We start from the raw sequence: 15,491 nt of genomic DNA on the forward strand, positions 1-15,491 counted from the left end.
GGCGCGCAGAGACCGCGGGCTCCGGGAAACTCCTGAACACCTCCCTCCAAAAAACAACTGCTCGTGAAACACTGTTCACTCACCAGCCTCCTGCCTCACTGCGTCCTGTCACGGGCTGAGTGCTTTTGTCTCCCCAAAATCCGAATGTTGAAGTCCTCACCCACAAATAGGTTGGGTTTAGAGATGGGGCCATCGGGAGGTGATTAGGGCTGGATGAGGCCATGAGGGTGGGACCCCCACGATGGGATTAGTGTCCTCATAAGAGCTCCCCTCCCCCATACCACGTGCAGACACGTGGAGGAGGCACCGCCCACAAGCCAGGAGGGAGCCCTCCCAGCAGCTCGAGTGGACTTGCAGCCCCAGGACGGAGCCATGCTGGCCCCTGAGCTGGCGGAGACGCCCCTTTCCCAGCAGCGAGGCCCAAGCCTGGGCCATTGTTCTCACAGCTGCCCCGTTTCGGCTCCTCCCAAGAGCAAAGCCGCCCACCCAGCACCCCCGGAAAGGATGGTTCAGATTCAGCAGCTGCCCTGGCGACCACACAGGGCAGGGACTCAGAGCTGCCCGTTTTGCTTCCACTATTGGAACACGTGTCATCAAGACAGCCCAGCGGACAGGCCGACCCAACACCTGGAATTTGTAAGGATTCAATGCAACTTTTAAAGCTAGAAGTCCCTCAGGCTCACACCCCAGCAGGGATCCCACGGGGGCACAAATAAAGTCTAGACCCAGGTTCTTCTCAAATCCTTTTTAATCATACACATGGCTCCCAGTGCTGCAACTGATATAAAAGCAGTGATTCCTGATTCTGTATAAATTAGCATTTCTCGAGAATCATTATAATGCATCAAGATACAAGCACTGAACGGCAGGACCAAGGGAAATCACAGTGAGGAGAAACGTTTGAAAGTCACTCAGGTGCCGAGACAGGCGGAGACCTGTTGGAGGTCAGGTTGTGAGGACGGGGCAGCCAAGGGACGGCGGTCTCTGGTGGCTTCCATGGGCGACCCATCTGCTCCCCACCTCCCACAGCAGCGATGCACGCGGGGGACGAGTGACACTGACCTTCTCTAAGTACCTGGCTGTCATTTCCTCCGGGGTCGCCCCCTCACATGGGCAGTCCTGCAGTGCAGACCCCAATCTGCCCCTCTGACCACGGCTCGCCCGGACCCCTCTGTCCGTGCACCCCAGGGGGCTGGGGCCCAGTGAGTCAGGCACAGCACCCGGATTTGGTCCGTGCGGGCGGCCTGTAGCTGGCGATGTCCACGGTCTGCGGCGGCCCCTGGGCTCTCTGCCGCAGGATCACGGGCACCACCATGTCAAACAAGGTTTCAAAGAGTAGGTCCACGTTGTGCCCGGTCTTCGCGCTGGTCTCAAAGCACATCTGCTCAGCAGCTGGCACGTCCTTCTCGTCCAGCATCTTGTACTTGATGATCTTCTTGTAAAGGGCCACCGCGTCCTCCGGCTGCACCTGCCTGGGCAGCCTGGGGGCTGCGCAGCCACTGCCGGCCGGCCCTGGGCCGCCCCCTCCCTCCTGCCGGCTCTCCCCGGGCCCGTCCTCGCTCAGGTCCACCTTGTTCCCCACAATGGCGAAGAGGCAGTCGGCCCTGGCCGTGTCCGTCAGGCCCAGGAACCTGTCCTCCAGCTCCAGCAGGCTCTGGGTGTGGTTCACGTCGTAGGTGAGGATGACGGCGGCCGCCCCCCGGCAGTACATGGAGCCCAGGCCGTGGAACTGCTCCCGCCCTGGGGGAGAGGGGAGAGAGATGAGGTTACCTCTCCCGTCTGAGCGCCCGACCATGCCGCGCCGGGCCCCCAGGACGGACCATGGAGCTGTGACCTCGAACGCAGGTGTGGCCAGAGCTAGACTGGATAGAAACACCGCTGGGCAGAAAGAGGGGGCGACAGCCTGTCCCCATAGCAAGCAGTCCCCGCACAAGCGCATCCACCCACCGAAGTTCCCCCCAAGACCAAGAAGACACCCCGCCCTGCTGTCCTCCTGACGAGTGGCGGTGTGGCTTGTTCCTGCTTCTGCATCTTACAAAAAGGATGTTTAAATGAAATACTTCCAGGAACGTGTGTGTGTGTGTGTGTGTGTGTGTGTGTGTGTGTATGACACCTGAAGCACTATGCTGCGCACCAGAAACTAACACAACATTGTACATCAACTGTACCTCGATTAAAAACAGAAACACTAGAGTGGGGGGTACAGCTCAAGTGGTAGAGCACATGCCTGGTATGCACGAGGTCCTGGGTTCAACTCCAGGACCGCCTCCAAAAATAAATAAGCCTAATTACCTCCCCCACCACCCAAATAAAATAATTAAATAATACAATAAGAAATAAATAAAAATTTTAAAAAAGAAAGAAACCCTAAATGAAATAGTCCCATCAAGGACCACACGGTGTGTGCCACCTCCCTCCCAGCACGGCGGTCGCGCTGACGGGGCACCAGGCAAGTGTGTCTTCACCCGCACGCCTCCTGGAGGCACCAAGGGCCCAGAGGTGCCCAAGCGCTGGGAGGAGCTCAGAAGTGAGTCCTTTGGAACAGAGAACACACACTAAGGAAACACTCTCTTTTAGAGAGAACCATGGAAAACAGGGCAGCTCCACTCTCAGGCCAAGCTGGGCGCCGCTGTGCACAGAACACTACAGAGGAGACACACGACCTCCCAGGACAGAGGGCTGGCCCTGCCCCCGAAGCCTGGGCCCCGCCTGCCCCGAGCACAGAGGTGACAGCAGAAGGGGAAGCCCTGAGCCCCTCAGACCCTCCTCTCCTCTCCTCTCCTCCAGGAGGACGGCAGGACCAGGCCCGTGGGCTTACTCGCCCCCGCAGGCTCAGTGCCACCTAATGTGTTGAGAAAGTGAAGCCACAAATCACCACTTCCATTTGTTTAAAAAAATAAAACACTTTTTCCTCTTACATAAGGTTTCCTGGTTTGTCCTGTAACAATTTTGTCTGATTTGCAAGGCAGTAGGAGCCGTATTCGTGTCAGAGGCTTAATTTATACCCTGCTCTGCATCTCAGCTCCCACCTTGACTATGAAGTACGGACTGAGGGGAAGAGGGAGGGAAAACTTTGGTGCGTTAAGCCCCCAAAGAACTGAAATTTCATCACACTTGAATGCCTTTATTCCTTCACATCGAGTCAGCAGAAGCCCTGTATGTGAAAGGCCCAGCTCACAGTGAGGGACAAGGCCAGTGCCCCTCGCACCGGGGTCTCTGGAGGCCAAGCGTGACTGCGTTTGTGCACGAGTTTTCCCGAGTGGCCCCCTTGGCTTCCCTTCTTCCTTGTTCATGAAGGGAAGACAGTTCGTTGACCCCACGAAGGGCAGTTCATAAAAGTAAACTGGGGCCCCTTCCCAACGCCTTCCCAGGCCCAGGGATTAATCAGCCCCATGTCGCTGCTGGCAGACTTCACTCCCTCCGTGGGGGCAGGAAAGCCACCCTGGACCTGGGCGCCCGACAGGGAAGAACGAGCCTGAGTCCACGGCAGATCTGACCCTCCGGCTCTGACCCTGGGCTCTGTCCCCTTGCTCAGTCCTGTGGCTCTGCACCTTTCGCAGAGGAACATAGCCGAGAGCCTGCATAGACAGGACGGCCCACTCTCGAGGCTCTGGCCTTTAAGGGCAGAACACCTTTCCACTCACACGGAGATAAAAAGTCGCAGAACTGAGAATAACATTTGTCTTGCTGGAGGTTTGCAGGAACACTGTGACCTGACCTGCGAGGTCAGCTGCAAGAATGAAGGATTCTGACACCAAGAAGTTTGCGCCAACCAACCGCGCCCGCTCGCCTTTTAGAGCAAAAGGAGGCTGAACTCTGACTCGCGGAGGACGGTTCTGGGGGCGCCAGTCTGCCGTCTACTCGGTCTGCTGGCTTCCTGAGTAACTTCGCTCTTCCTTGTCCCAGCACCTCGTCTCCTGACTTCCCGGCCCATCGTGCAGCGAGCCGTAACAGGCGGACCTCTGTGGGCGAACCCCTCCCGCCCCCACGGAGGAGCCCAGGAGAGGCCCCTGGACAGACACGCCCGAAGAGTGCGTGCCCACACTCACCGGTCCTCGCAGGGCGAACCATCCTTTCAGAACATCCTTGACACACCTCCCCCTAACTGGGATCTAAACTCCTGCAGCACTGGCCTGGGGTCTGCCTTCATTCCTTCCTGGGCTGCATGGGGTGCAGCTGCCCCAGCACTGCCCGACCCTGCCCATCCGCCCCTGCTGCCAGCAGCTCTCAGGGGGACCGCGAACTTCTCAGATCAAAGTTCAGCTTCAACACGAGACAGCACAGGACACAGCAGGCACCCGATCTGGGCAGGTGGGGAACCGGCAGCCCGCAGAGGATGGCCCAGCACTGAGTCTCCATGCGCCAGTGGGGGAGGTGGGCACGGAGAAGCACCGGGGAGGACAGGATCGCCTGCCTTGTCCCGGCCGCCGATGCAAACGTCCCTCACGTCAGTGATGACAGGGGACTGAGAGTTCCCCAGTTTCTACATGCCTGCACAACGCAACCCTTCAACTGCATGCTCCCCAGGTGTCACCAGCACTTCATCTCTAACAGCCTGCACCTGACCCCGCCCAGGGCTCCCCGTCCCTGAGGCAGAGCACCGAACTCCCAGCCCAGCCCACCCCACCAGCAGCTCCCAGCCAGGCTGTCACAAGGTTTGCCCCCAATGAACGTCTGTGCATCTGCCTGTGGTTTCTAGTTCCAGCCCCAGAAGTGGGAGCAGAGCCCAGGAGGTCTATGACCTTGAATGGGGAAAGGTGTAATCTCTGTTCTCACCCTCCTCTAACTGAACGTTAGCATTTCCTTGCATTACACACATCAGCTACAGACCAGAAACGACTGTAGGGAGCGGGTCCTGCTCTTTGTCGGCAGCAGAAATGACAGAGGCTTTCCACCCACACTGCGGTCAGTTGTGCTCACCACCAGCTCCAAGGCATGGCAGCTCTTCGACCTGCCAGGAAAGGAAACCCAGTTTCCTGGTCAAATTGGTATTTCATTGCATGCATTTCAGTGCAGTGTTCAGAGAGGGTCGTGGGCTTGTGCCACTGGGACACAAGAGGACCCTCGGCACAACAGAAGTGAAGAACCCTTGGTCCAGGGGTGGTCGCAGCGCAGACTGAAGGCACGACACCGCACACATCTATTTATATAAACAGAGTGACCTCTGCCAATAAACCGCTGTTTTCAGCTAAATGGCCAAGAAACACCAATCAGTTCCACCCCAGCCATTCTGAAACAGCCATGTTCCAACACAGGCCGGTAACCCCGCCTCACCTGGGGGCAGGCTGCTGGCCCCGAGGCCAGCCCTGGAGACAGCAGCCTGCAGAGGACACCAGGTCCAGGAAAAGGGCCGCATGGGCTGCACCTGACAGCTGTTGTCTGCCCCTCGCCCCGGTGCCCCAAGCCAGGGACCTGTGTCTCCAACAAAGCCCCAAAATTCCCAAATGGTCTGATGGGGAGGCGAGCGGGAGGGGGTGAGGTCCCAGCCAGGTGGGGCAGGAGCTGGAGGTTTGCGTCCTGTCCCGCACTCATCCTGAAGGTAAGAGCACCCTCCCAGAAAGCAAGTTGCCAGCCGTGTGGCTCCTGGCCCGGCGGAGAGGGCGGCCAGCCAGCTGCGGGCGCTCTGGGCTTCAGCGCCTGGGAGCCCGCATTCCCGCCCTCCCCACACCAGCAGCAGGTCAGCGCTATGAGTAATAATTTAATTAAAGTTTCATGTCAAATTATACTGTGTGCCAACAGGCAGAAACTCAACAGCCCTCTCCCGTCCCTTCCCGTGGGGGAGGGTGATCAAGGCGTCTTCCAAAACTGGCAGCGGGGAGCTTTAGTCAAAAAGAGAAAGAAGAAAGAAACGCTTTCCCATCATGACCACTGAGCTGGGACTTGCCTTTCGCACACAGACAGACCGCATCAGTGAGAGGCTTTCCCATCAGCCAAAAGTGCTGTCAGCTCCCACCCACCAGCTTTCACAAGAGGGCCCAGGAGTGGCATTCCAGGAAGCCCAGGAGAGCTGCCTCCACGTCTGTTGCAAAGTTCACTGAGGACAGGAACGCAGCTCCTAATGCCGAGGCCTCCAACCACTTTCCTTGCCCAATAACAATGCCTGGTTCACCTTGAAGACACTAAAACAGTGAGTAACAACACCCAAGGAGAAAGGGCACAATAACCAGAGGCAGCAGGAACTAAAGGACCAGCAGCACCAGCCTGCAGAGGGCCTCGCGGGCTGCCGGCCAGACCCAGACCCCGGCCCCGACCAGCAAACTGGACGCACTGGCCCCGGTGGCGGAGTTCACAATTACACAGTTTTCATGCTTGAGATTCTTCAGTATTGCTTTAGATGTAATCTAGAGCTTTTAGGCTGCTTTCAAATGAGCGGAGCACCCGTAATAAGATGGGCTAGTCTGACAGGGAACAGAGGTTCTGAAATTAATCCTAATTGCGCCTAAGTGGGAGCCTGGTAATTGCAGCATCACAGAGGTGGAGAAGATGAAGTGGACAGTTGGGGGGACCTGGCCTTCGGCAGTTGACTCTGGGCGTATTTGACTCCAAGGCTGTCCAGTCAGTTTTCCGGTAGTTGGTGGGTGTGTGCTGGGCTAGAAGCCAGGCTGCTGGGGCTAGTCCTCTGTAAATGCCAGCTCCTGGACCCCTCAGAGCGATGCCTTCCTGGTCTGCAGGATGGGCTTGAACCGGGACGCTCACAAGTTCCCTTCCCTCGCACCTGGTTCCGGTCCTTCTCTCCCCCTCTCTCACCTTCCTTCCCCACCCGGGTCCCTAAGCACCAACTGCGAAGCTAAAGCCCTAGGAATTCTAGCAGTTGCCTTCACTTCGTGGTCCGATTCTGGAGATGCCAGGGCACCAGGCTGACCCTGCACCAGCCCTGAGGGGGCAAATAGAAAAATCACCCGTTGTTTCAAGTTAAACAAATGCAGCTGAGGGTCAGGCTCGCCGTGGCCCCAGCCACAGGGCCTGCGTGGAGTGGGAGGCAGGAGCCGGAGGAGAGGGGCCGTGGGTGGTCCCAGGGCTGCTGGTGGGCGGCCACGTGACTGCCTGGGAGTTCTGGGCTGGCTGTGAAACAAAACAAGACTGTTCCGCTGAGGTTCATCCACCTTGCTGCATCTTGCAGAACTTCCCTCTTTTTTAAGGCTGAATAGTTATTCCATTGTGTGCACACACCACACTTTCTTTATCCAGTCATCTGTCAGAGGATATTCACATTGCTTCCATTCGGGGCTACAGTGAATAAAGCTTCAGTGAACTTGGAGGTGCTACCCAGCCAGTCACAGGATACATACTGCACGACTCCACTTACATGAAGCACCTCAAATAGTCAGGTTCACAGAATCGAAGAGCAGAAAGGTAATGGCCAGGCCCAGGGGAGGGGAAATGGGGAACCACTTACCCGGGGGCACACAGTGTCAGCCAGTGTGATGAGTAACTTGTAGAGGTCAGCTGTGCCACACTGAAGCTGAAGCTAGCAGTGAAGTCACACGCCCTCAACGTGCAAGCGGGTAGCTCTCCTGTGAGTGTTCTCATCACAACACAGTCAAATTAACAGACAAACAGGAAGTGTTGCTCAGTCTGTGTCCCCGCCTCCGTTCAGAGGTGGACGTGGTTGTCCCCGGTGGCTAAGGAGGAACATGGAGTCTGCAACAATGCCGCAGGCCTCTGACCGGACACACAGACCAACGACAGCACAGCTGGCTGGGTGAGTCCGGAACAGCGAGAGAGGGAGGCCAGCTGGCCGTGGCAGACGGGGACCCTGGGGAAGCAGGTCCTAACAGGTCTGCTGGAGCCCAAGGTCAGGTGTTCAGAGGCACAGATCTGGAAGCACACAGCCGCTCCCCTGGAGAGCGGGCTCCGTGCTCATGTGCAGAGTGGGGACCCAGGATGCCACAGGGTTGATTTACAACAGAGGAGGACATACTGGTCTCCATCACCCCTTCCCAGGATCAAGTACAGGACAAATTGGACTCGTGACCCAAAGAAAGCTGGGTCAGTAGGAACAACTAACAAGCCCTCGGGGTTCAGCAAATTCATGCAGTCTCCTCAGCTATCACAGGAACCGGACCTTCCTCTTTCCATATTATACAGAGTGAGAAACCAAGGCACAGAAAGCACAAGGAGTGGCCCACAGAGGCAGGAAGGAAGAGCCCAGAGCCAGGACATGGCCCCGGGGACCAGGACGTCTACTGTCTAACCACCCAGAAAAAGCCTGAATCCCAGATGGACAATCCACGTTCAAAGCCCACCGCGTGTCCCGGGGCACGTCCTCACCTCCCTGCACCTCCGTTCCCCACCCCATCGCCAGAATGGGGACAGTACCCACATAAGCGGGTTCTGACAACAGAATTAATTTGTTCGACTGTCTGGAACCGTTCCTGGCACACGTGAAGCACTCTGTGAATGCTGGTTAAATTCATCGTGAATCAGATTTCTCCCAACCTGCAGACTGGCTCCACCGCCCCAAGACGGCCCAGGCCCTTCATCAGTGTGTCTGCCGCCTCCTGGGACCCGCGGTCACCTCTGCAGTGGGCCAACTCCTACAACTTCCCTATTTCCACGAGTCTGGCTTTCAGAGGATGACCTCCCAGTTCCGGGGGCGCTCTGTCTTGTGGCTGCCACCCGCTGGGTCAGCGGAGCTGAAATCGGCCCAGGGCAGGGCAGGAGGACTGAGGTCAGAGGTCACAACCGCCCTGAACAGCCTCTGGACAATGAAGATCAGGTGCCCGAGTGTGTTCCCTCTGATGCCCCCAGATGGTGACCAGCATTTCACCCTGAGCATCGCGTCCCGTTTGCTTACATAGTTTAAAATAACTCAAGGGGTGGTACAGCCACCAGAAACCATGTTACAACACTGGCTGCACATTTTAAACATCGTCGCGGGGCAGGGGGTTTAAAAAATACTGATGCTCGGGCCCCCTGCCCTGGAGCCCAGGAGCCAGGGTCTGACAAGGCAGGGACGTGGCTATCCCTCCCCTGTGAAGGTTCCCCTGGGGACCGTGACGAGCAGCAGGGGCGAAGGTCTCCCACTGATGAGCAGAAGTGGGAGGTACGAAGGCAGTTCTTAAATGTGAGAAGCAGCACCCTTGGTCCAGCTGAAAAGTGAGGTCTCCCAGGAAATGTAAGTGCAGACGCCGAAATAAAGGGGAACTTCAGAAACGCCCACAGAGGCACCGAAGCGGCAACATGATGAAAGGAAAACTCAGACCCACGGAACCAGAGAGGGGACCGCGCAGAAACCCCAGGGCGACCTCAGACGGGCCGCAGTGCAGCCTGAGACGCTCAGCCTGTGACGCACTTCCCTTCCGAGAGGTTTAAAACATGAAATACAGTCCTTTTCCAATGCTTCCGAGTTCCACCCAACAGCATTATAAATACTAGCTGAAGGATTTCGGATGGTGTGACGAGTTGTGACCACAGGCAAGACATAAAACGCACAGTCTGTAGGCACAGGGACAGGTGCCAGAAGAAGGGCCCACGTGCTGTCTTCCCAGGGTGATGAAAGGGGTTGGCTGCCTCCACCTGTGCGTGCAAACCGAAGAGGCAACAGAGGGCGGATCCGTCATCTGAGAATCCGCCCTCCACACAGAGGTTCCTGAATATACGTGGGGGTGAGTCTGCCACCACTGTGGTGCCTGTGTGTGACGGTTAAGATTATTTGTCAACCTGGCCAGGCTGCAGTGCCCAGTTGTGTGGTCTGACGTGAGTCTAGATGTTGCCAGGAAGGTACTGGTTAGATGTGATTAACATTGGCAGTCAACTGACTTTAAGTAGAGCAGAGCATCCTCCGTCATGTGGGTGGGCCTCATCAAATCAGTCGAAGGCATTAGGAGCAAAGACTGTTACTTCCTGGAGAAAAAGGAGTTCTGCCCCCAAGACTACAACCTGAACTATAAAAATCCGTGCCTGAGCCTCAAACCTTGCTGCCCTACAGGTTTTGTATTCGCGATGCAACAGCAGCTCTTCCCTGGGTCTCCTGCGTGCCAGCCCACCCTCTACATTTCAGACCTGCCAGCCCCACACTCACAGAGCCAATTCCTCCCTCCCACCCCGATCTAAACCAACCCCCCATATATATCTCCACATCCTATTGGTTCCGTCTCTCTGGAGAAACCTCACTAACACACTCGTACCTACTCACTTGTTTCTCTGTAAAGTGTCCCTTGGCCACTGGTAAAAGCCACGCTCTTTAGAGAGTGGGACTGTCTCAGAAGCTCGCCTCCTCCTCCATCTCCAGATGGCCCCATGGAGGCCCGATGCCCTCCATAGACAGAGAGCGCCCCCCCCCGCCCGCTCCCCGCAGTGGGCACCCCTCACAGCTGGGCCACGCTGGCTGACCCCACCTCCAGCACCCGGCGCCAGGTCAGCGGGAGGCCGTGCCTCTCAGTCAGACCGGCCACTGGGTCCGTGGAAAAGGGGGAAGTGGCCTGAAAGGACTTCTCAGCAACTGCAAGCATCACTTTGACCCGAACTGTCACTTCTTCACGAAGGGCCCCTTGTCTGCCCCTCAGGAGCCTCTTCCCAAGTGCAGATCAGCAGAAGCACCTCCTGCCGCCTGGGGCGTGCTGGGGCACGCTGGGACGCCCTCACTGCCTTCAGGAAGGGGCGTGGACTCACAAGACGCCGAAGGCCTCTCCTGCCGGGCTCTTGACAGCCGCACAGTCAGCACGGGAGAGACGCGCGTCCCAGAGAGACGTGGAGGGACACGCCTCCCGGGCGTGAGGTGGGCGCAGTGTAGGGGGTGGGGCCTGGGAAAAGGAACTGCACGTGGATTTTTTCCCTTGCATTTAAAGTTCTCTCTTCCTTTCTCTTTTATTCTTGTTTTTGTCCTATAAAAGAGGGAACTTCTGGGGGGAGGGTATTGCTCAGTGGAAGAGCGCGTGCTTGGCACACACAAGGTCCTAGGTTTAGTCCCCAGTCCCTTCACTAAAAAAAGGAAAAAGGGAGTTTCTAAGGGCTCCTATCCATCTGCAGGGGACTGCGGGGGCCCCAGAAGAGACATCCGGGCCTTCATCCCCAGAGCCTGTAAATGGAACCTTATTTGGAAATAGGGTTATTGCAGGCGTAATCAAGTTCAGAGGAGGGCATTAGGCTGGAACCGAATCCAATGTGACCAGCGTCCCAGTAACAAGAGGAGAGCCCCAGAGGCACACGCAGAGGCTGATGAGGTGAAGGCAGGACACCAGCAACGGCCAGGAGCTGCGGGCGCACCTCTGGGGGCACCGTGATTTCAGACCTCCAGGCTCAGGGCCCTGAGATGACCTCTTTCTGATGTTTGAAGTCCCCAGCGTGTGGAACCCGGTTACGACAGCCCAGGAAAGTCTTCCTCCACCAACGTATGACCTGGGCTGCGGGTCGGTGGCTTCCCCATTCACACGCACCGAAAGTCATGAATGCAACAAAAATGATGCCCACGTGAGGGGGCCGGGCTGCCAAGAGATGCTTCTGTCCTCCCCCATCCACTTCCCCTCCCCTCTGCAAGCAGGAGAAAAGCTAGCCACTCATGACCTTCTGTGAACCACCGGGAAGGAGAAGTTGAGAAGGACGTTCAGATAACAGGGAACTCAGGCACCCAACCTCGAGGAAGAGGAGGAGTCACGTGTCGTCTGCGGGGCCAGAGTCAGCAAATCTGCTCACTTCCCAAAAACCAGTCCTAAAGCCCGAAGCTAAGTCACAGGGACAGAAATGTCTAGAATTGCTTCACTGTTACTCACTCAACCTGGCGCTGCCAGAGGAATGACCTTCACCCTCTAAACTGATCTGCACCAGAAGAAACAGTCATCCAAGTCCAGCCCCCTGTCCTTCTGAAGAAACACCCGGAGGAGGATGTGGTAGCCCCTGAGAGCGCTGTCAGAAAAACGAACCAATTATCCAGCCAGAGAAGCAGCAGATTGGCCACGTCTTGAAGAGGGGCAGCAGCTACAAATGGTTGCTCTATTTTTTTTTTTTTCTTTAATGGAGGTTCTGGAGATGGAACCCAGGACCTGTGCACGCTAAGCATGCACTCGACCACGGAGCTGTCCCCTCCCTGCCGCAGCTGTCATAAACGGGCAGGTAAACTTCAAGGTGACCAGCAGCATCCCCTCAAAGCAGAGTTACCTGTCAAGCAGACAGCTCATCACCAGGTTTAAGAACTATTCTGGCTCTTAAAGCGGGAGCACTGCACATGAGTAGCTTTTCCAATGGCTAGCACTTCTAGGGCACAGACTACATCCAAGCCCGTTACACACACAGCCAGTTACTCCCCCCACCCCACCCCACCCCGGGGGCTGCGGTCGCACTGCCCCCACCCACCAGGCCAGATGGAAACGTTGACGGAGGAGCAAACGGCAGGGGCGGGACCTAAACGCCGGCCACCAGGGCCAGGGGCCAAAGCCCAAGGTCCAGGTCCCCAGCCCCAAGTGCGACCCTGCACTGTCAGATCCAGTCCTGCTACAAGAAGGGTTAGGGGCTGCCAGTGCTTCCTGAGGGGGAGGAAATGCAGACCCAGTCATCTGAGCTCCCATGGAGCCATCATGCCTAGTATTTCTGGCCAGAGGAGACCATCCTTTTTCACAAGGAAGTTAAGCAGTGTAGTCACATGATTACACAATTTTTTAAAAAATGCCCCAAGTTGATGTGAAAATTTTATGTTGTGTGTATTTATAATAAGTAATAGTTATAGTGAATAGTGGCCACCAATGTTTGGAAGATAAAGGCAGGGATTTTTTTTGTTTTGTTCATTTCTATCTCTGCAAGAGCCTGGCCCAGAGGAGGCCCAGAGCAGGGTCAAAACAGGCCCTCTCACAAGTTTGTTGAATGAATAAATACATAACCTCACAAAACTGTACCTACCACAGGCCGCGTTTGGAATGCAGGATGCATTCCATCAACTGTATGTAACCTTCCATAAAAGTATGAATTACTATCTAATGTCCATACATCCCAGGAATGGCGATTTTAAAAGTCTCTTAATCTCTGTGTGTTTGCCAAATGTTAAAAAAGACAGTGCTAATGGGGGAGGGCACAGCTCGGCGGGGGAGTGTGTGCTTAGCATGCACGAGGTCCTGGGTTCAACCCCCAGTACCTTTGTTAAAATAAACAAATTAATAAAATAAACCTATTTACCCCCCAACAAAAAAACAAAAAAAAATTTTAATGATAGTGGTAATAAAATAAACAAACCTGTGGTTAAAAAAGAAAAAGATGGGTTAGGGGGACAATCCTGGGTTCGAAAGAGAAAGCCAGTATTTCAGCGTCTGGAGGGAATAACGAGGGAGTCTCTGCTGTCCCTCCGGAGTCGGAAACCGAGCAGACCCCGAGAGGCAGGGGCAGCACCAAGAGCGAAAGCAGAGCCCTCACGTGGCAGCAGCTCCCGCAGGGGCAGCCGCCGCCCACGGCAGCGGCGCGCACGGGCCGGCGCAGGCCGCCACGCGCTTTCCGTCCACACAGGCTCAAGTCTCGGCCTCACCCACCCGGGCTGGAATCACCCGCCTCCCAGGCCCCGAGATCAGGCCGTTCCCACTGCACCGGCTCAGTGACAGCCCCACGACGGCTCCATGTCACCTGCGGGGAGCCTCGCAGATACTCCCAGCAGAGACAGACTTGGAGCCAACGGCCACTGCCTGGAGATGAAAGACTAGGAGTTTAAGAGGAAGAAATCCCACCTCCCAGGATGAACGGGGCATCCTTCCTGCCAGCAGGAAGGACTAAAACCCCACACGCGTTAATGAGTTAGACCAGCAAAGGGGGTGGCTATGTGCCATTTAAAAGAAACACTAATATTTAAAATCCAATCATACAACGTAGTGGCCTGCATTTAGAGGTCCTTTAATTTTGTTCTTCATCATCCATGACCACTAAAAGGCACTGCAAACACAGCCGGCCTTCACGACACAGAGCCCATGGGCTTGCGTCAGTAATGAAGTGAAAACCAGCTCTGTGGGGCTTAACTTCCAACCCGCCTGCAACTATTTAACTACGGTCATCCCGACCCACCCAGTCAGACGCCTTCCCTTCTAGTAAGTAAGGAACGCAAACCCAAAGTGATTTCCAACTAACGAAAGGGCCACATGTAGGGGAGAGGAAGGGTATTTCAGAAAAGTCTATTTATTTTCACATTTCAATACGTGTACAATGAAATCTACCCCAATCAGCATATGTGTTGTTTCTGTTTGGTCACTTGAGGGCTGGAAAAAACCCAAGAACACATCATATACGCCATGCAAACCACCCAAACACCTCATCCTTTACTGGGACTCACTGACAGGCTTTCTGGAATAATTACTAAGGGCATATAGTTACACCTGGAACTTAATTCTCAGATTACCTCACTCTTTTCAGACATGAATTTGTTAAAAATAATTTGATAACAAGACCAAATAACTCAAAGGGATGTTCTGAACACTCCAGCATTTTTTTTAAAAAGAGTCAAATCCAAAGAAAACACACTGACATAACAGATTTAACTTTAAAGAACAAAAATTCTCACATACCAGAATATTTACCTTTGACAGATACTCTGTTGTCCTGTGAGAATTAATTTCTGAAATGAGATTATCAAAGAGAAATTCAATTATTTGCTAAATTCTCTACTTATGAAAGTAGGGAACTAAAATCACCTCAGATTTTCTGAAGCAAGTTTTAACTTGCTTCAAAGACAAGACTGAACTGCAAATGCCGTATTAAGAAAGCTCTGTATGAAGGGTTTGTCAGAATATGAAGTTACCTAGAACAGCTTCTTATCTGCAGTACCCTACTCGGTAAATAGCCCAGTTATTTCCAGCAGCTTTGCTACACAGAATGTCGTTGTCTTCTTCTCCTCTGAGAAATACACAGAGGAGGACAAATGTTTTCCTGTTACAATCACCTCCCTTATCTGTGGCTTCACCCTCCAGGGTTTGAGATGACCCTTGGTCAACCATGGTCCAAAAATATCAAATGGAAAACTTCAGAAATAAACCATTCATCAGGTTTGAACTGTGTGCTGCTTTTTACATGATATTGTCATAATGGTCTATTATTAGTTATCGTTGTTCATCTCTTACTGGGCCTAATTTACAAATTAAACGTCATCACAGGGTAGTTATGTGGAAGAAAAGCTACAGTCCATGCAGGGTTTGGCACCGTCCGCAGTTTCGGGCACCCCCCCAAGAATAAGTGGGGAGCTCTGTGATTCTATCTCAAGGGAAGAATATTAAACAATGTATGAACAATCTTTCCTGAAAAATCCTAAGGAAATAAAGGATTTTACTGACGTTTATGATGTCTAGTTACCTCGCACTTAACAGACTGGGCATGTTCTAATAAAATTCCCCAGAAAGTACATTATCCATAGACAGACGCTGTTCAATCAGAAGTGCCTTCAGGGGATGAAGGGGCACCTGGATATAATGCTATGAACTGAACAGTACAGAAACCCTTTGACGTCAACCATAGTAAAGTATTTTGTTCGAATGTAGTCTATCGGTTTGAAATACAACAGCATTACGCTGTACGTAAAAGTAAAATTTTAA

General features: G+C 54.4%; 1 protein-coding gene across 2 annotated transcripts in view; it reads right to left on the minus strand.

Moving 5' to 3' along the window:
* Positions 1 to 730: 730 nt before the first annotated feature.
* The window catches only part of RAB20 (RAB20, member RAS oncogene family), a 31,674-nt gene continuing 16,913 nt past the window's right edge, over positions 731 to 15,491 (minus strand). For both annotated transcript variants that reach the window (XM_074378527.1, XM_010952343.2), the window contains one exon: positions 731 to 1,740. In XM_074378527.1, coding sequence (XP_074234628.1) covers positions 1,208 to 1,740 — 533 coding nt within the window. In that variant the 3' untranslated portion in view covers positions 731 to 1,207. The remainder of the gene's footprint in view (positions 1,741 to 15,491) is intronic.

Source organism: Camelus bactrianus, chromosome 14 (assembly GCF_048773025.1).
Source record: "Camelus bactrianus isolate YW-2024 breed Bactrian camel chromosome 14, ASM4877302v1, whole genome shotgun sequence".
In the NCBI taxonomy this organism is placed as follows: Eukaryota; Metazoa; Chordata; class Mammalia; order Artiodactyla; family Camelidae; genus Camelus; species Camelus bactrianus.